This window comes from Lynx rufus, unplaced genomic scaffold (genome assembly GCF_022079265.1).
Source record: "Lynx rufus isolate CCGP_SWC_20201006 ecotype Redwood Valley unplaced genomic scaffold, mLynRuf1.p SCAF_7, whole genome shotgun sequence".
NCBI classification, from domain to species: domain Eukaryota; kingdom Metazoa; phylum Chordata; class Mammalia; order Carnivora; family Felidae; genus Lynx; species Lynx rufus.
The window spans coordinates 100,025,238-100,046,595 of record NW_025814889.1 but is presented as its reverse complement, the minus strand read 5'-3'; the positions used below and the strand labels follow the sequence as shown (position 1 = coordinate 100,046,595).

Genomic DNA, 21,358 nt, shown 5'->3' with positions numbered 1-21,358 from the left:
AATTTAAGTGAGTATTTTCTAAGTTCTCCCAAGGATTATGGTCCATGGTTAGAGCTATTATAGATGTATGGAAGAAAAATTACATCATTTTGAAGAGTGGACATTTTAGTGCACTAGCCCTAATGAACCCTAAGTGAGAGGGACTACTCTAGTAAATTATTTGAAAATATGCATGGAAAGTGAATTTTTGGTCTTGCATGTGTAAAAATATCTTTATTTTACCCTAATATGTAATTGATAGTTTGGCTGGGTATGGAATTCTAAGTTGAAAGTCATTTTCCTTCCAACTTGAAACCATTGCTTATACTGTATTTTTGTCCTAATTCCAGAATAATTGCTGATGTCAGTAGCTTAATCTGATTTCTGATCTAGAGGAACTTGTTGTTATCAATTATGTGCAAAAGGATTCTTTGGCATAAATAGGGCTGGTTCTCAGTTTTTGTCATTGCTGGTTTGTGATTTAAGCTTTGTGTGATCTGCAAAACAATGACTCTTTGTTAATTTCATGCTTTCCAGTGTCAAATATATGTTGTTGATGTATCCTGTCCTGGATACATACTTGTGGGATACATACCTATACTTTTTTATGGTTTTAAAAAATTAACCCTTTATTATAATTTTAGTTGAGTTTTAGGAGGGAACACATTAGGTTAGTGTCTTTATTCTGCCATTTTAATCTGGAACTTTGCTAGATTTTATATATATTCTCCAGTTTGATCCTTATAACAATCTGATAATATAGGTAGTAGTATTTTATAAATGAGAGGACAGAGACCCACATAAATTAACTTAATTGCTTCAATGCATCCAGCTGGGATTTGAACCCAGGCAATTTAATTTCAAATCCTGCTTAACCATTACACTGTAATGCCTTGAGAGGCAAGCACCACTGCATGAATTAATTATAATTATTTCTCTCTTGTCTATAATTAATGGTCATTTATATTTCATGACATGGAGAAAAGAAAAAAAAACCCTCAAATCCCTGTTGTAGTTGTAATTATCAACCATTAACTTATTTTTACCACTAATTGATTTTGAAATGCCTTTGCCCAAGAAAGATCACGTTACATAAAGGAAATTGAATTTGTTTGTTGTTAAATGTCTTGTCTAGTAAAGAGAAACAGTCTTGGACTATACAGGATGCTGTTGTATAGGAGTGGAGAACTAGCCTGGAGCCATATGCATAATAAAAGGAAGGGAACTGAGATCTTATGGTAAAGTACCTGTAAAAATGAACCACTAAGTCAGTTGTAACTGAGTTAGTTTTTCAACTAAGAGAGTGTATTTCTAGGTTGGAACTCTGACCAGAAAAAATTCAGGATATGTAGAGGAAGTAATTGACTAGAGCTTTTTAATTTCAATTAAGGTAGAATAAGGAAAATGGATTTTAATATAACTAGGAAAGAATTCATTGAAATGTTAAAGGTTAGTTATAAAGAGAGCATAGTGTATTGTTTTGGCTGTTGGTACTTCCCTGTAGATTTAATGATGTGAGATAATACTAGTAACTTAGTATTAACCTAGTAAAGAAAGATATTTCCATTTATTATTGTGATAATAAAGCTGCATTTTACTTTAAATAGGAGAATTTTAAGTGGAAAATCCTCATTGGTAGATGATATATTTTGAAAAGTTTAAATGCAGTGAAGACGAACTATAGCAGCTCATTATCTGTTTCAAGGAAAATGTATTGGAGCATTCAGCATTATTATGGTGTCTTTTCAATCTTTTCTGTTGATTGGTTTGCAGTAACGCTGTCAGTGACTCCTGTATCTTTGCTAGAGGTAAAACTTAAATATTTATTTTCTGCTTTAGCTGTTAGAATCCATCAAAATTGCACTTGAAAGAGTATCTTTCCTTATGAATTCTTAATCATGGCTGAGGCAAGCAGTAGGTTAGATATAGATCTAGAGGTGTCAGGAAAGATAAACAGTGTTGTGTTTATATCCATTTCTAAAGTAAGCAAAAACTAGAAAGAATCGGAAGAGGTGGGAAGTGTGGCGGATACTACAAAAACATAACGGATGTGAGAAAAGGGTTGCATTTTACTTCATCCTGAATCTCTAAGTATTGATCTTGCTTTGTTTTACTAAGACACCAATTCAGTTCAGGGCATTGCTGGTTTGATAAAAAGGAGAAACATTAGGGGAATAGCCTTTCTTGTTTATCAGTTCATTAAAAAAAGAAAAAACCCACTAGCATGGCTTAATGCCTTTTCTGTTTATTGCTGATCTGACAGTCTCTGGTCCTTCTCCTTTGCTGTTAAATGTGTGTGTCCTTTGTTTGTGCTGGTGGGTTTCGCTACATTTGGATTTGAGAGAAAAGCCTCTTGTTGCTGTACTGATCTAATTAGCCTTCTGGGTGAACGTATACGTTAAATAGACCTTCTAAGCCATGAAAGAAGAGAGCTCACAACAACGTAGATTTTCTTCTTGTACTGTGTTTTCGCCTGTTTTATTTCCTCCACGAATTGATGGCCGAAAGCTTGTCCGGAATGCTTCATTTGGAGGATACAATGAACTTTCTCCTTCATTGCCAGGTTTGTTTGTTTAATCTTGCACTTTTTTCTTAATTTCTTGCCGACTTTTCATTAAACTAGTATTTTAAAGTCTAAAAACTGCTTTCATTTAAATGAAACAGATTATGTAGTGAAAGGTTCAGTTTTAGTGACTGCTGCTATATGGCTTGGCTTTTCCATTTTTTCTCTTACAATCTCTTAATCTCAAACTTGAGAACTAGTGATTCAGTGAAGTACAAATCTGGCATGCTGATAGCATGAATCTTTGTTTAATTGTAAAAATAAATATCATGACCCTTCGATAAAATTTAAACATTTTCTGGACTTGAGATAAATGTAAAATTCTATAAATAAACAAATATCTCTGAGGCTTTTGCAAATGAAACCCAAATATTTAATATTGATGCTTGTTTGGCTGTTTTCTGCAGAATAGTAGCTACGTTACAATTGATGTTTAGTTTAAACTTTAATTAGCTCAAGTCCTGACTAAAGTGAAATTTTCTACCTGAGTATAATTTTTGAAATGCCTCCCTTCTTGTTAGATGTGTTTGTGTATAATTAGGTTTTGCTAAGAAATTGTTATTTTTAAGGTAATATTTTTAATATTGCAATTAGCCATTTGACAGTTAAGATTTAGACATTAAATGATTAATAAGATGTAGATATAAATTGGACTTTTATTGTATGAAAAAGATTTATTGTAGCAAATATTTGGATATAGATTTTAAAATATTTAAAAAATCTTTGTTTTCCTTTCAAAATTTTAAATCCTTTCATAATTTTATCTATTCTTTTGAGGTTATATTTTTCTTTTAAAATAAAAATATTCTTTTAATACTCCTGACAAAGAAATACTGACTGAAACTGGTGCTTGCTTTGACCATTTATATATTTTTCTGACACGTTTTGTTAAATTTGAATTATATTTTCTACTTTCACACAAGTATTTTTTCTTGGCTTTTTGTGAAGATTCATGCTGACAGGTGGTTATATGCATCATTTTGAAATACTGAAATACCTTATGGAAGGTGTTACCTGGACAATTAACTTATTATAAAGTCACTGATTTCATTTTCTTGTCCAACAGTGTTTCAAAAAAGAATTGGAAACCATAGGCCTGAACTAAGTAGCATAAGCTGTAAATAGCATTCATAATCTGTGTTTAGTCTTCTCAGTATAGCATGGTTACTGTCATGCTTCTTATGTTCTCAAAATGGTGTACAAATACCTTTTAGTATTTGTATTTATCAGAAGTGGCTTTTAAAATACAACGTACTGAAATTTTTTAATGTTATTAAATGCTCTATTTGCTTTTACAGTGTGACTTAGTTCTATTTCTGCATTTGTCTATTTCATTTTTTAGCCAGCAAGGTTGCTAGCAAATGTTTGCTAACCTTCATGCACTGAGTCTACTTAATATTAAAGAATAATCATGTGACTCTACTAAACAACAGAAAACTTCACTTTTTAAAAGTTTGGTATTTACTTAATTAGGTAACTAAAGGCAGAATTGTCTGTTTATCTTGTCAAAGAATATGCTAAAGTTTACCCTGGATCGATTTATTTGAAAGAAAAAGTAAATGGTTATCTTTGTTTTCTGATTCTTGAAATAGAGAAAATCATATTCATAGGGATGCTTCCACATCCCTTTTTTACAACCAACAGTTGTATTGCAACTAGCCATGATAGAAAGCAATTTTCAATATATTTTATCAGCTAAGAAATAGAATGGAATTAGGTACTTCAAAGAAGTGGCTTTTTATGTTGTTGTTTTTCCAGTTCAAGAGTAGAACATAGGAGCTTCTGGGTGGCTCACTCAGTTGAGCGTCAGACTTTTAATGTTGGCTCAGGTCAGGATCTCAGGATCATGGGATCAAGCCCCATGTCAGGCTCTGCACTGAGCACGGAGCCTGCTTAAGATATTCTCTCTCTCTCTCTCTCTCTCTCTCTCTCTCTGTCTCTGTCTCTGTCTCTGCCTCTCTTCCCTCTGCACCTCTCTCCCACTTGCACATGCACTCTCTCTCAAATTAATATAAATAAATAAATAAATAAATAAATAAATAAATAAATAAATAAATAAAACAAAACAAAACATATATTTCTTCTGGGACATTTCATTGTACTGAAAAATAAATTTAGATGCATTTATAATTATAATTAGATGCATAATAATGTCTATCTGACATTATTAGAGGAGAGGTTCTCCACTAGTGACATTGAAAGATAATTTTGTCTTACTATTTTGAGCATAACCTTCTTTTCATTTTAGTTTCCTTGGGAAAAAAATTACTTTTTTGTCACTTGTACCTTAACAAATATGTTGGAATTATATGGAATTATTATGGAAGTATGTAAAAAATTATACTTTATCAATGGTGATAACACTTGTATTTTGTTAACAACGTAGAAGTTAAGGACAGCGTGTTCATTTGTTTAAGAATAATATTCCAGGGACACCTGGGTGGCTCAGTCAGTTAAGTGGCCCAGGTCATGATCTCACGGTTTGTGGGTTTGAGCCCCACATCAGGCTCTGTGCTGCCAGTTCAGAGCCTGGAGCCTGTTTCGGATTTTGTGTCTCCCTCTCTCTCTGCCCCTACCCTGCTCACACTCCATCTCTCAAAAATAAATAAGCATTTAGAAAAATTAAAAAAAAAGAATATTCCATTGGATTAGTAGGAGGAAGTAAACTCTGTGTATTACTACACTACTTGGAAATATCTTTATGACCATAGATTTAGGGAAGACTTTAAGACCAGAAAGCACTAACCATTAAAGGATGAGATGACTAAATTTGACTACATTAAAATTAAGAGCTGTTTATAAAAAAAAAAAAAATACATGGAATAAAAAGACAAGCCATAGAATAGGAAGTTATTTTTAAAACACAGTTGGTAAAGGGCAGTATCTGAAATACATCAGAATTGCTATATAAATCAATAAGAAAAAGATAGGCAATAAGTTGTGTTTTGTTTGTTTGTTTTTTAATGCACAAACGATCTAAAGAGGTCCTTCACAAAGAGAAAGTTAAAATGACTAAGGTGAGAAAATGCTCAACATTGTTAATAGTCAGGGACCTGCAAACTAGAACCTTACGGATATATACACACACACATATATACACACATATATGTACACATTGATAATACACACCCAACAGATTAGCAAAAATAATGTTTGTCAATATTGATGTGGACATGAATAAGGAGAAAGGAGAACTCTTACACACTATTAGTAGAAAAATAAACAATTTTGTTATCTTTAAAATTGAAGACACACATATACTATAACCCAAAAATTCTGCTTCTAGGTTTAAACTTAGGGAAACTCACGGATATATTTGTGTGTGTATATATATACATACATATATACATATACATATATATATATACAGTGTGTGTGTGTACACACACACACACACACATATGTTGACTAGGATACATTTCAGAGTATATTTGTGGCACCATTGTTCATAAAAGAGACAAACTGGGAACAACCCAAATGTTTATCTACAATCAATGGATAAATGGTGATATAGTCATGCAATAGGATTCTAATCATCAATGCAAATGAATGAAATACCTGCTTGACATGCTGGTAAAGAATGTTTGCAAAAGTCAAGGTAGTTACTTTTGAGAAGAGTGGATTGTGATCAAGAATGGCACTGGGAGGTGGGGAGGATCTTACAGGATTTTGACAATTCTGTTTTTTTTTATTTGGGTGGTATTTATGCAGATATTCACTATATACATTAAATTACACATTTATGTTTTATGCATTTTTCTGAAGCTGTCTTTCACATATTTAATAAAATAATTGCAAGTAACAGAGTACACTGTTGTTATTTTTTGGATCAATTTATCAAATTTCTGTGTTTGAAAGGGTAAATAAGGATTAGACCTTTCTTTTCAGGAATTCACAGTCAAGTATGGAATATGAACATGAAAAATAATTGAAGCATATTGTGATAAATATGGTAGTACAAATGTATGAAATGCTCTATGTCTCAGAGAAGAGGACTGCTAACTATGCCTACACAGTCAAAGCAAGGCCTATCAGAAGAGGTGGCCTTAGGTCTTCAGAGGTACCCTGGCATTCTAAAAACAGCATGAATTTTATTTTACTATTTTTTTTTATTTTTATTTTTTTTAATTTGAGAGAGAGGGAGAGGCATGTGCGTGCAGGGGAGGAGCAGAGGGAGAGGGAGAAAGAGACTTTCAGCAGTTTCCACACCCAGTGCAGAGCCTGATGTAGAGCTCTATCTTATGACTGTGAGATCATGACTTGAGTGGAAATCAAGAGTCTGAAACTTAACTGACTGAATCACCTAGGTGCCCCATAAAAACAGCACGAATTTTAAAGTTAGACCTAAGTTTCTATCCGCTCTGACACTTTGACTTAGTGACATTAATCAAATTACTTAATTTCTGGGAGCCTTGATTTCCTCAATTCTATAAAATAGTTAATATTTGGGATTTTTTAATAATTTTTCTGTGTAATGTTTATCTTTGAGAGAAAGAGAGAGCATAAGCAGGAGAGGGGCAGAGAGAGGGAGACAAAGAATCCAAAGCACAGACCCCAGCGTGAGCTTTGAACTCACGAGCTGTGAGATCATGACCTGAGCTGAAGTTGGACACTTCACTGATGGAGCCACCCAGGCACCCCAACATTTGGAATTTTTTGTGGTGTTTTAAAGATTAGAAACTAAAGCACTAGCATAAGTGTCATAATCACAAATGTTCTTACAAATGGATATTGGTTGCTTTATTGTTTTCATTAATACTGTGTTACTTATCATTATTGATGAATGAATCAGAATTAGGCAGGTAACAAATTGGTTAAAGGGATATAGACTAAGTGAGGAAGGATGTCAAAGTGGAAGTCTAATAAACTAATAGAATAGAGAAGGCTGAGTGAGTTTTTATTTTCATTTTTATTTTTCCCCATTAAAAAAAAAATATTTATTTTGAGAGAGAGAGAGAGAGAGAATGCTGGTGGGGGAGCAGCAGAGAAAGAGGAGAGCAAGAATCCCAAGCAGGCTCCTTCCACACTGTCAGTGCAGAGCCCGACAGAACCCAACATAGGGCTTGATCTCACATACTGTGAGATCATGACCGGAGCTGAAAACAAGAGTTGGACACTCAACTGACTGGGCCATCCAGGTGCCCCTATTTATTTTTTAATTGAGGCATAACTTACATATAGTTAAATGCACAGCTTTTTGAATTTTAAGTTACACATAGACACATGTAACCAGTTCCCAAATCCGCAGAAGACTCCCTCATGCCCCTCAAATCAGTTCCTCCTACAACAAAGATAAACCACTGTAACAACCTCTAACACTATAGATTTGCCATTTCCTGAACTTTATATAAATGGAATCATACAATGTGTGCTTTTTTTTTTTAATGGGAAGACATGGCTTCTTTCACTCAATATTTATGTCTGTTTTATGTAATAATAATTGGCTCTTTTTCATTGCTGTGCAGCATTCCATCGTGTAAATATACTGCAATATATTCTATTAATAACCATTTGAGTTGGTTTCAGATATTGGCTATTATGAATAAAGCTGCTTTGAATATTTTTGTACTTTCTTTTGATATATATACAACCATTTCTTTCAGGTATATCTAGGATTAGAATTGGTTTGTGTAGAATACCCATATATTCAGATTAAGTACATACTTTCAAATAGTTTTCCAAAGTAGTTATGCCCCTTTATACTCTCATCAATGACAAGTAGACTTCCAGAGGCTCCACATTCTCATCTGTACTTGGAAAGTGTTAGCCTTTTTAGTTTTAGCATTTTGATGGGGATATAGGTCTCTGTATCATTGAGGCAGTAGGGAGAATAGCAGGAAGATCATTTACTGCTAAAGTCACTGATACACAAACTTGGTAAAAAGTCATGATCTGAAACCATTCTGCTTTTTTTTTTTAAGTTTATTTATTGATTTTGAGGAGTGGGTGCACAGGAACAGGGGAGGGGCAGAGGGAGAGAAATAATCCCAAGCAGGCTCCGTGCTGTCAGTGAAGAGCCAGACACTGGGCTGGATCTTACAAACCAGGAGATTATGACCTGAGCCAAAATCAAGAGTGAGACAGTTAACCAACTGAGCAACCCAGGCGCCCCTGTTCTGCATTATTAATAATTATGGTCAATAATAATGTGTCATAGGCTTTAGGATTTTGTCTATAAATATCACTCTAAAAAATTAAAGGAGTGGGGTGCCTGGGTGGCTCAGTTGGTTGAGCGGCCAACTTTGGCTCAGGTCATGGTCTCACAGTTTGTGAGTCCGAGCCCCGCGATGGGCTCTGTGCTGATAGCTCGGAGCCTGGAGCCTGTTTCAGATTCTGTCTCCCTCTCTCTCTGTTCCTCCCCGCTCGCACTCTGTCTCTCTCTCAAAAATAAATAAATATTAAAAATAAAGGAGTAATTTTAAAGTATTTTGAATCACCACACATGCTGGAAAATAAAAGCCTAAGAAGTATTTTGGCAGACCCCTTTTTGCTTCTAATAAATATGCTTTTATTTTACACATCTTTAGGAAACCAGCTTTATACAGACTAAAGTGTCTAGAGTGACACTTTGTGCTTTGCTTATTTTGGAATTACCCTTGAAAACTTAGTGTACAATCTGGCAATATTTCCTTTTTAAGGCTTTTGAACATTTTTGTATGTTCCTTGCACATTATGCTGATTATCTACTTGTATTTATCCTTAGTTGAAACTCCCAAGTATTTGACCAGACTTGGCATCTTGCTTTATCCCGCTATAATTTTAAGTAACTTGGGAGTCATCAGGGCCAGCTTTTAAAATAATGATTGGCAAGTTTGAGGTATAGAGAATCTTTTAAAGTGGTATATTCATTTACTGGGTTTGGCAGGTAATATACAACAAAGGTTTATGATTGTCCTTTTTTAACATTAGAAACTTTCTGTGAGACTTATTTGCATGTCAAGGTCTATTCAGATTTATAACTTTTACTTTTGTTTTAATTTACTATTACGCTTTTAAAATAATGTGTGAAAGTAGAATGGTTTCTACTTCAAAATGGGTGTTAATCTAATAAATGGATTGGGCTACATTCAGCTGAAACCCAAGATCTCAGTAGAGAAATTGAAGTGAAAGTCTGTTCTTGTGAGAATAAATGACGTCATTTTTTTTAATATTTATAATATATACTTTTAGAAAATTTTGTTCTTTTGTACATATATGTAGAAAATCTTTGAAGTAACTTATGTGAGTTTGTTAGTATTAAGGATTACATATTAACAAAATGTTATTATTCTCAGTAAATATATAACTTCAGTTTGCTTTATACTCAAGTCTAAAATTTTGGTTATTTAAAATTTCATGTTGCATTTATGAAAGTTCTTTCCCCCCTAGTATTGGGTTTGAGTGATCCTTCTCCTTACCATAGTTGGGAGGACAGGGGGAGATTCCTTCTTCATATTACAGAAAATAATTCAACCAAATCTCTGGATTAGGAAATTGGAATGGATTTGTTGTTAGCTAATATAAACCAAATGCAGAATAAATGGTATCACTGGTATGTTAGAACGGATTTCTAAATGCTTCAGGCAGTGGTGCTACTGATGATTTTTTAAGTGCTGCTTTATGAATAATTATATATATATATTTATTTAATACAGGCTTTTATTGGACTTAGAACAAATAATTATAGGGAAGAGTTAATAATACTTTCCCTCAAAAGTAGAAAGAACATTATTAAAATGAGTACTCCTTTTACTTGACACAAAAATTTCAGTATTAACATTTCTCTCATTGTATTATAATAACATTAATTTGTTAATTGCCTTGGCACAGTGTTACATTAATGTGTTACATGAGTGCAGGGATCTGTGCATGTTCATCCCAGTGCATTGGTGTATTTTAGATTTATCTTTTTACAATTTGTGCAGCATTAGTGCCAACAATCATCTTAAGAGTCAATATTAACTGAATGTGTACTATGTGGAAAATGCTATGCTAAGTGTTTTCTTTTTCTTTTTTTTTTTTTAATGCTAAGTGTTTTCTAATGGATCCTCATGTAATTCTCACAGTAAGCACATTGTTAGATTTTTTTAAGTCTGTCCCTCAACCTAGATTTATTTCCCTAGTCTCTCAAAACCAGTTCTGGAGTTGTTTCCAATTTGGCAAGAGGTGTGAAAAGTATGTTGGGTTGTTTCTGTCAGTTAGGATTCTTCATTAGAAAACAGCTCACTAGAATAAAAGCTCCACGAGGCCTGAATTTATACAAAGTGTTCTGAGATCACAGAAAAGAGGTCTTGAGCTTGATGTTGATGGATTCAGGAAAAGACTTCATTGCCTTTGTAAGCCTTAATTTATTTTAAAGAGTTATTAAGCTACGTACGATCCCTTAGAAATCTTTTAAACTATAATAGTTTAACGCTATGTTTGATCTAGGCTTTTTATACCAGTGTTCATAAAATATAATGTATATTTGAAATTGGATGACTTATATGCCTCTACTTTCTAATGCCTACATGCTATATAGTAATATTGAAATGATGACAATGTGTTTTAAAGGTTTTGACAGAGGAAAGGAAGACATTTCTCAAAATAAAGATGAATCTTCACTTTCTATGTCAAAGAGCAAGGTAAGCATATGCTGTCCCCAAATACATTATTATGGCATTTTTCTAATATTTAGGATGAGGAACTAACACTAAAATCCTATCCAATTTTTATGACATGTTTTTATGTTGGTTTATCTAAACCATGATCCACTGGGGTTGATGTGGCTGCTGTTGATTACTTGGGAATACAGTCTGTTGGTAACCAGTGTGTTCTCTCCAGAGTTCTGTTGTTTCTGGTATGTCTATTATAGTAACAGACCGAAGTCTGAGGGTTCCATTCAGGTAAATTCTCAGGATTTGTGTGTGGTTTTGTTTTGTTTTAATTCTTAAGTGTTTTGAGTTTATCTGAATGACTATCAAAATACATACATTTTACCAAAGGCTGAATATCTCCTGCAGTAGCCTTCAGTTGAAAGATCTCTTCTTAGATAGAATAAGATCAAGTTTCCTAAATTAATGATTCTCAAACTGGGATACTTGTGCATATTCTTACTGTTGAGAATTTGTTCTTTAAAGGGTAGATATTCAAATTTGAGAAACATTGTGTAACACATTGGTTTTCCTTTCTTAATTCACTAGATTTGCTATAATTTGTTAAGGAATTTGACTTCTGACTATTATTTCTGGTCAGGTTTAATAGCAGAAGCAGCTTTTGTTTGTGGAATCAAACTTCAGTGACTGTAAGAAAACCTATTTCTTAAACTAGTAAATTCTCTGCTATTCTCAGCACTGGATTTTGGTTTTAAAACCCCTTATTTTTCTTCCACAGCTACTGGTCTGCAGCTGTTCTTATGTAGCAGTTGTGACATACCTCTGTGGGAGAGAAACTGTTTCATGATTAAACACCTCTTTCTTAGCAAAATTGAAGTGGGCATATGTGTGACAAACAGAAGATGAAAAAAACCCTACATTTTTGTTTCCATTCATGGGAATGATTGGGAGGAGTCCATGATATGTATATATAATTTTACATAAATTTTATCCACACTTTTCAAGTATTCATTACATAAATATCATATGTGTAAAAGTACTCGGGATGAAAGTTTAATAGTAATTCATATATATATAAAACATATGAATGAGAAATTCCTTGATCATTTTATATGAGATGTGTTATTAAAGAAAATTAAAGAGGAAATAATATATCTTGGGTCTTCAGTGCTAGAAATACAATGAAATTTATAGAACTGTAAAGACCTATTTTCAGGCAGTTAATGCCAGAATTGGTGAATATGTAGCAGAGCAGGATTCCTATTCAGAAGCCTAAACACTTAAATACTTACATATCACAGTCACCCATATGAAGTCTCTAAATTGGGAGGTGGGCGGCAGAGAGCGCAGGGAGCCTGAAAAGAAAGTTTACATACTTTACTGGAGCAGGGTGCATTAATGAAAAAAGCACAGGCTTTAGAAATGCACTTTGAGAACAACAGCACTGATCATATGTGACTCTTTAAATTTGAATTAACTAAAATGGACTGAAATTAGAAATTTAGTTCCTCAGTTACACTAGCCACATCTCAAGTGCTCAGTAGCCACATATGGCATTTCTGTCATTCAGAAAGTTCTGTTGGACAGAACTGTTTTAGAATAAAAAGTGTGAGTTTGAATCTTACATACGTTACCTATATAGATACTAATTACAGTGATATTAATAGCTATTTTGTATTAAGAGCTTACTGTGTGTCCTCTTAACTCTCATAACGATACTTGAGGATACGGGTATTATCGGCCCCATTTTATAAGTGAACAGACTGAAACTTAGAGAAATTAAGTAACTCTCAAGAGTCAAAGTGGCTTTAGTTTTCTTGCCTGTGCAAGGCAAATAAGATCCACACCCCAGACTGTGATACCGCAAGGGCCTGGCAGAGTACCTAATAGTAGGTATTTGAGAATTCATTTTCTTTCTTTGAATAAGAATTACAGTGAGGGGCACCTGGCTGGCTCAGTAGGTAGAGTGTGCAACTCTTGCTTGTGGTTGTGAGTTCAAGCCTCACTTTGGACATAGAGCTTACTTGAAAAGAAAAAAAACAAAAAAAGAATTACAGTGAATGACTGGGGATTCTTAATGTGATAACTAGTGTAAGTAAGATTACACTCATCCTGTTATTTTCCAAGCTGGAACCTATTGATTCCATCTTTAGGTTTAATACTTGTTAATTCTGTTAGCTGAAGAGATGCATAATTGCTAGTTTGTCCTTAAATATTTTAACACATAACCTATTCTCTTGTTTTTCACAACAATCTTAAAATTTATACATTTGTCATTAAACTACATTCACATGGAATTCTGAACATTTTAGTCTTAAAGTTTTGTTATTCCTTCTTTAATCAGTGTGCATAACTGACTTTGTCTCTCTCTCTCAAAAATAAACATTAAAAATTTTTTTTTTTTAAATTTATGAGTTATGCTAACAGCTCAGAGCCTGGAGCGTGCTTTGGATTCTGGGTCTCCCTCTCTGCCCCTCCCCCACTTGCACTTTGTCTCTCTCTCTCTTTCAAAAATAAATAAACATTAAAAAAATTTTTAAAAATCAGTATGTGTAACTGAGCCCATCATAATTTTAACTGTATACTTTTCTGAACTTGATACAAAAAGTAATAATGCTGCCATTTTGATCATAAGATTTGGGATTAAGTTATTTCTTAAAATACATGATTAAGACCAGTGAGCACAATGGAATATACCCTTTTTTTGGAATACACCCTTTTTTACCCCCGCATTTTTTTACACCCCCCCATTTAAAAAAATACGGTTTCTATTTCTCATGCATTCTGTAAATGAGTGTGAATTGGAAAAGTCAGTTAATGAAGTCATCCCATCTTCCTGTTAGCATTTTTATTTTAATGTTTATTTACTTTTGAGAGAGAGACCGAACGCGAGTGAGGGAGGGGCAGAGAGAGAGGGAGACACAGAATCTGAAACAGGCTCAAGACTCTGAGCTGTCAGCACAGAGCCCGATGTGGGGCTTGAACTCATGAACCATGAGGTCATGACCTGAGCCAAAGTTGGATGCTTAACCAACTGAGCCACCCAGGTGCCACCCTGTTAGCATTTTTAAAAGAATTTTTACTTTAAAAATTTGTTTTTAGTTTATTTATTTTGAGAGAGGGGGAGTGGGGAGGGGCAAAGAGAGAGAGGAAGGAAAAGAGAAAGAATCCCAAGCGGGCTCTGCATTGTCAGCATGAAGCCAGAGGTGGGACTTCAACTAAAGAACCCTGAGATCATAATCTGACCTGAAGTCAGGTGCTTAACTGACAGAGCCACCCAGGCGCCCCTAAAAGAAATGTTGTCCATCTCAACAGAAGGAGTTACCAGCAAGGGTACTGTGTCTAGTGGGATAAAAGGAATCCTTTTACAAGGATAGTGGGTTTTTGAGCCAAGATCTATTTATTGACTTGATGTTCCCCTCAGCCGTACATCTGCCCATCTATAGATACTCTGAATCATCTATCACTTGCTATAAAAAATATATTTACTTGGACATTTAAAAGGACTTTCCAAATCAGAATATCTGATATAGTCATAGTAACTTATTATCATCATCATCACCATCATCATCATCATCATCCCTTATATATGTAGTATTTTTTAGTTTTCAAAGCAAGTTGAAAGTATTCTCATATAATGTTCATTTAAAGGTCAAATTTTTGACAGCATTTGCAATCTAGGAGATAGTCACAAACCTGAAACACAGTACATACAACTACGCTATACACATCATATACACTACCTCATTTAATCATCAAAGGAATCATTAATTCCTGTTGTTCGTGAAGATAAATCTTAAATTTGAGTCTGGCTGAGAGTCTGTGTGAATAATTTTAAAAGGTGAGAAATCATTAAAAAGGTGGCCAAGAGCCTGAGACTGGGAATTAGGTAGACCAGGGAACAAATCCCAGCTCATCTACTTACTGCCTCTGTGACTTTGAGAAGTTATTTTTAGTTGGTTAGTCTTGGTTTCCTTATTAGCAAAGGGGAGATACTACTACTATCTCATAGGGTTGCTGTGAGGATGAAGTATTTAGAATAGTTTTTGGTAAAGAATAAGTAGTCATTAATTTTCATTAGCATTTATTCTTCATTTACCAGTATCTAAGAAGTACATTATAATACACATTTTCCTTTTAAACTGTGGGAAATAGAAATCATCCTGTTCTTCTGACAGTACCTTTGCCATCCTTGGGTTCTCAGTGGCAAGAAGAAGACAGAGACCTGTTTGGCTTGAGGAATTTTGTAAAATTGTTTTGATATCATAATCTGTGCCATTCTCAGAGTAAATTGTATGGTGTTTCAAGTCTAGTCCTGAAAGGAGTGACTTCAACAAAAATTTAATTGGTTTAACCCCCACCTCTAGTAGTTTGTAGTTCTCTTCTGTCTAGTTCAGCCAGTTATTATTACCACCACTGTAATAACCCATATTTTATACCTAGTAGCAGAAGCATTTTCAGGAGAGGTAAAAGAAGTGAGTTGCAAATGCTAGTTTAATTTTCATTTTATTAATTCATCAGGTATTTGGTGAGCCCTTTCTTTTCCCCAGGTGTTACCTGGGTATCATTGGTGAAAAAATATGGTCCCTGCCTTCATGGTTTTTAAAATTGAGTGAGGGAGTTTATACCCCAAGTTTTTTGTTTTTTTGTTTTTTTTTTTATCCGTGAGCACACCTAGTGATATGCACATTGGCAATTCAGCATTTGAAAACCACCATTTGGATCAAGCCCCCCATACTTTCTTGGCACTAGGAGTCACACTTAGAACTTTAAGTACCTGTGTCTAACAATAGATAAAACAATAGATAAAAATGAAAATCATAGAACACAAAGCACTAAACATGTTTAATTGTATTGTTCCAAGATTTACAGAAGCAGTTTTCATGTTTATGCTCTTTTATTCTGGTTAAAGAATGTAGTTTCCTTAAAAGAATGTTGGATTAAGAGACCTAGATATCCCTGTATATTTTTTTATTGTTAGTTTAGAAGATCATGATTTGTAAAATGGAGATAAAACCACTTGTTAAATGTATTTTTCAAGGTTCTTGTGAAGATCAAATGAAAACAAATATAAACAAAGTCTGGAAACAAGTTTAAGACCATAATACTCAAGGGGCACTGGATAGGTAGGAAGAAATAGATGTTAGGAATATTGGTTTTTAAACACTACAAATGAGATAGTGTTTTAATACTAATTTCTGAAGATCTATATATTTCTTTCCATTGGAGAAGTAGCAATAGGGCAGTACGTGCGGTAACTTGCTAGAATACACGTGGTTTGGTTTTTTGATTTGGAATATTTTAAGTGTTAAAAAATTAACATTCCTTTGGATACTTTTGTTTTAAGAATAAATAATTGCATATGTTTCCTAGAAATTGTCTAGAAAATAGAATGCAAAAATTTACAAATGATCTTATTTAATCTTATATTGTGGTTTAATTTATTGACTAGGTTTTTTTTAAGTCTGTTTTTTTAGTAATCTCCACACCCAATGTGGGGCTCAGACTCAAGACCCCAAGATCAAGAGTTGCATCCTTTTCTGACTGAGCCAGCCAGGCGCCCCTGATTAGCATTTATTTTAGTACTTTTGTGGGTTTAACATGGATTAGTTTTTAAACACAAATGCTTTATAGGGAAAATTGACATTTGAAAATTTGTATTTGGCTGTATATGCTGTATATAATTTGTGTATAATGTATATAATTTGTATAGGCTGTATCACAGTGATAAATGGGAAGAATGTCACAAACATAGCTTTAACATTAATTTTTATATGCTGTATGTATAGAATAAGTGAAGGTTTTAATTATTATTTCTTTTTTGTTCATTTCCCTGTGATTTCAGTCTGAATCTAAACTTTATAATGGCTCGGAGAAGGATAGTTCAGCTTCAAGCAAGCTCACAAAAAAAGAATCTCTCAAGGTTAGTTTCTACAGCTATTTCATAAATAACATTATGCTTTGCATGTGCTTTTGAAAGTAGGATAACAGAAAGAGATGTATCTCCTAAAGAAAGAAAAATAATGTCAGACAGGCACACATAAAAACTGTTACTATTTGTGTGGCACACTGGAGTCAACTGAAAAGGCTACTTGATGACCATCCAGTGCCGCTTCAGGCCTCACCTTGCCGTCCAGAGGCTGAGGACTGGTGTATCTGCACAATTGTACCTGAGTTAGGCATATCACTGTGTTGTAGAACACATGATGGGAAGCTGTGATGCTTTTTGACTTTCAAGTTTACTAAAAGTCATGGGCTGAATTTGGCCCACAGATAGATATTTTGTTTGACCCACACAATGGTTTAAAAATTTGCAGTAACAGTTACAAGTTCAGATTTCCAGCCCCTGTCTAAGAAATACTGCCTTTGGACTGTCTTCCAGAATGACCACAGATCCTTGACCTTAAGAAATAACATGCTTTCCAGTCCACTCTAAGTCCCTGCATGGTCTATTTTACCCCCCTTTTTTTCCTTATATCTGATCCTATATGCATTTGTATTTGCAATCCCATATTAAATCTGTTAATTCAGATATGAATATTAATAAAGACCAAAGTCTGAAGTATTTTGGTTGTATAATTATTAAAACTTCTTTACTATTAAGTGCAACTAGGAAGGTTTTATAGCTAAGAGAAGTTCATCACTGGGAGTTTTCCACTACTCTTCTCTCATCTGTGTAATAACAACAGAGCAATAATGAGACTATGTTAATCCACTCCTGCCTTCCTAGACTATCTCACAGGTGACTTCTGAAAGTAAAACTTTAATATTTTGATTGAATAAATACCACTTTGTGGTTTCTTAATTATTTCTTACATCATAGTACAAAGAAAGAACAAAATTGCCAGTTGCAAATAATCATAGCATTGTTTGTAAAATGAAAAACTGGTAACAGAGTGGATTTCCATCAGTGAGAGAACTTACTAAGAAAAATTATAGAAGCAGTATAGCATGGTGGTTAAGACCATGTCTTTTAGAGCCAGTCTGCCTCTGAGTTGTGCCTGCATGACTTACTAGCTGTGTGATCCTGGGCAAGTTACTCTCTGTGCCTCAGTTCTCTCATCTGTAAAATAAAGATAATAATTGGCCTACTTCCGAGGTTATTTCAAAGATTAAATGAGGTAGTACATGTAAAGTGCTTATTAGCACAGTTATTGGTGCACAGAATATGCCCAGTAAATATTAGCTCTTACTGAGATAGGCATGGAAATGCTCCAAAAAATATTGAATAGAAGAACCTTTTTAAAAAATGTGTTTAAAAAGGCAGAACCACAAAAGCTGTATATTTTTTAGGTTGTATACATAGAAAAAGCCTGAAAGGATAGTGTTTTCTGGAAGTGTTAACAGTGGTCAGTTCTGAGGATTGGAATAGGATAGGGTATAATAAAGACAGCTTTAGTTTTATTTGTGTTGTTTGAAATTCTAACCATGAGATTGGATTCATGTAGTATTGTGTAACTAAAAGTAAAATTCCTCAAAAACATACAGAGCTAGTGATCAGAAAAACAAGATTCTAAACTCTAAAAATTCCTATCAGCTCTTTAAAAGTTCTTTTATCCTAAGAAGCTAGAATTCTAAAAGAGGTTTAGAATTGTATGCTCTACATTCTATAGACCTAAAAAAATTTGGAAAGAAATTGCCCATTTCTAGTGAATTTTTAATTTTTCTATTATTTCTGTAAAATAGGTGCAAAAGAAAAATTACCGAGAAGAAAAGAAAAGAGCCACAAAGGAGTTACTCAGTACAATCACAGATCCTTCTGTTATTGTTATGGCTGATTGGTTGAAGGTCAGTTTGTATTGAAGCTTGAATTCAAATTGCTGGATGTTTACCTACAGGAATAGGAAAGCCCAAAGAGCACCTACAGCCTACGAGACAAAAACAACTCCTGGGATGATTGTTTTTCACTGGCAAACTATGAATTGTATCCCAGAGGTTCTATGTTCTAGTCATAATGGGGAGAAGGAAACTTAATATTGTCTTAACATTGAAAATGGATAGCAGTTCTTTTTAAAGGGCTTTTTGATTTGTGTGACATTTATATAATCTAATTTTGCTGTTTAAATTATTAGTATTTTTATAGGTGTGGCATGCATTATTGAGAAGATATGAAACAAAGTTAATATAAAAATTGTTATTTGGAAAGGATTAATTTTCGGAAAAACATGCATATTGCTGTTTCCATACCTTGTTTTGGCCTCTGGTTATTTCCACTTACTTTTATTTACTTTTTTATCATCCTACTCTTTCTTTCTCATTCTTCTTTGGTAGGAATCTTTCAGACTAAATGCAAAGTGTAAGAATGATCTAATGAGACTCTGTCTCCCAGCAAATTTTAGTATCTGGCATTAATCTAAAAGTCACCCCAGCCCTGAAAGCTTTCTATTCTCCCAAAACATTGGTCCAGCCTCCAACGTATAATCCTTATGAGATCTTTTGTCAAAGTTCTCTTACTAAAATGGGAGCCCAATGATAGTTTCCTTGTTAGTTCAGGTAGTGCTGGGATCTTCTTCAGTGTTGTGCTAAAGACACGTTCTGACTTATATTGACTCTACTTGGAAATCTTTATGCTGTATATCTCATGTGGGTTTTTCAGAGCTAAGCTTCCTCTTCTGACATAGGATTTCTGCAGCCAACCCCCTAAAGTGTCCCTAACACATCCCCTGGCTGACTTTCTAAATCATAACCTTCATTCTGATCATTTTCCATCCATGTTATACTGTCACATGTCCCAAATACAAAATGTTATCTCAGGGTAACTCTTCCATTTGCTTCTCTTATCTCTCCGTTTCTTTTACAAAACATGTACTTTTCTCAAAGATTTTCTCTCTTCTTCATTCCTGACTCCAAACTCCCCATTTCTAACTTTTTCTTGTTTAGAGTTATTGTGGTATGCCTATTTCAGGGGTTAGGGAGCCCTATATTTATTTCATAATTCAGGTAAGTGCTTTGAGAGAGCAGATGTTTTATAGTAAATAAAAGTGAGGATAATCCTAGTTTTTATTCTAAGTAGATTAGCATTCTTTTCAGTATTGTGAATTCAGTGATTTGCATAGAAACATTTTTGACGGATGACAGAAATAGACATTGATAGGAAAAACCAATTATAGACCTACTATTGACATAGCCTTAAACCCTGGGATGAGGAACATTTTGAGACTAGAGAGAGATTCATGTAACTGTGTTTTAAAATTTTTCCAAGAACTTAAATGGCACATTTTATGTAATTACTAAGAACAAAGTAACTTAAAAAAGGTAATTTTAGGGGCTCGAAGGAGGTTCTTCCCTCTTCCTACCACTCAGTGAATATTTAGGGAATGCCTGGTGTGCATGCTGGCAGTGACTTCAGTACTGTCGATGTAGGGGGTAAAAGGGGAAAGAATCTTAAAAGATGGAATAATCTTATACTCCCACAAATAAAATTACAATAGACGGTAAGAAGAAAAGAATCTTGGGACTAGGAAAAGTATATTTTAATGGCCCCTGAGCTGGCGTGGAGGGTTAGGAAAAGCATTCTATTCTACTTGGCACATTACTTTGAAACTGTTGACCTAGCCTCTAGGTAGACTTTAAGTTCTTCAGAAGCAGGAGCCATGCTTTTTGTCTTTCTGTGCAGTCCTTGACATCTAGTAGCTTAAAAAAAAAAATCTATTGAATCTTAAGTGTATATGTTGTAGAAATGTTAGATATTTGCCATTACTGAATTTGTATCTTGTGGAGCAAAAAAGATAAAAACAGCTTTATTTCCTAAATTAACTTATCTTTCTGTAGATTCGTGGTACTTTAAAGAGTTGGACCAAGTTGTGGTGTGTTTTGAAACCTGGGGTGCTACTGATTTATAAAACCCAGAAAAATGGTCAGTGGGTAGGAACAGTCCTTCTGAATGCCTGTGAAATCATTGAGCGTCCATCAAAAAAGGACGGCTTTTGTTTCAAACTTTTTCATCCTTTGGAGCAGTCTATTTGGGCAGTGAAGGTAAGCACTCTGTTATATAGGTGAAAGGTAAAGATGACAATCTGTGAGTAGAATGGAGATAAATCAATTAACCTAATGACTGTTAACCTCTGCAAGCACTTCTAAATTTGCTTGTTTTCAAGTGCATTATTCCTCTTTTTTCTCTACCCACAATGAATTGTGTACCAAAAGGCTTTGTTTACCATTAAGATCTAACTTAAGGGATCTTAAGCCACCTGGGTGACTCAGTCAGTTAAGTGTCCGACTTCAGCTAGGGCATGATCTCGTG

At 34.1% G+C, this 21,358-nt stretch overlaps 1 protein-coding gene and 1 non-coding gene across 7 annotated transcripts in view; both read left to right on the top strand.

The window, feature by feature from the left end:
- OSBPL8 (oxysterol binding protein like 8) overlaps positions 1 to 21,358 on the top strand; it is a 155,768-nt gene that overhangs the window by 95,008 nt on the left and 39,402 nt on the right. For 5 of the 6 annotated variants that reach the window (XM_047066291.1, XM_047066290.1, XM_047066293.1 and 2 more), the window contains 4 exons: positions 11,075 to 11,145; positions 16,961 to 17,038; positions 18,802 to 18,903; positions 20,887 to 21,090. In XM_047066291.1, coding sequence (XP_046922247.1) covers positions 11,075 to 11,145; positions 16,961 to 17,038; positions 18,802 to 18,903; positions 20,887 to 21,090 — 455 coding nt within the window. Of the gene's footprint in view, positions 1 to 1,720; positions 2,543 to 11,074; positions 11,146 to 16,960; positions 17,039 to 18,801; positions 18,904 to 20,886; positions 21,091 to 21,358 lie in introns of those variants that run through there. The other variant, XM_047066295.1, reaches the window with a different exon arrangement.
- Positions 11,886 to 12,016, top strand: LOC124502801 (small nucleolar RNA SNORA41). The gene has a single exon (XR_006960049.1). It is a non-coding gene; the product is annotated as a small nucleolar RNA SNORA41 (small nucleolar RNA).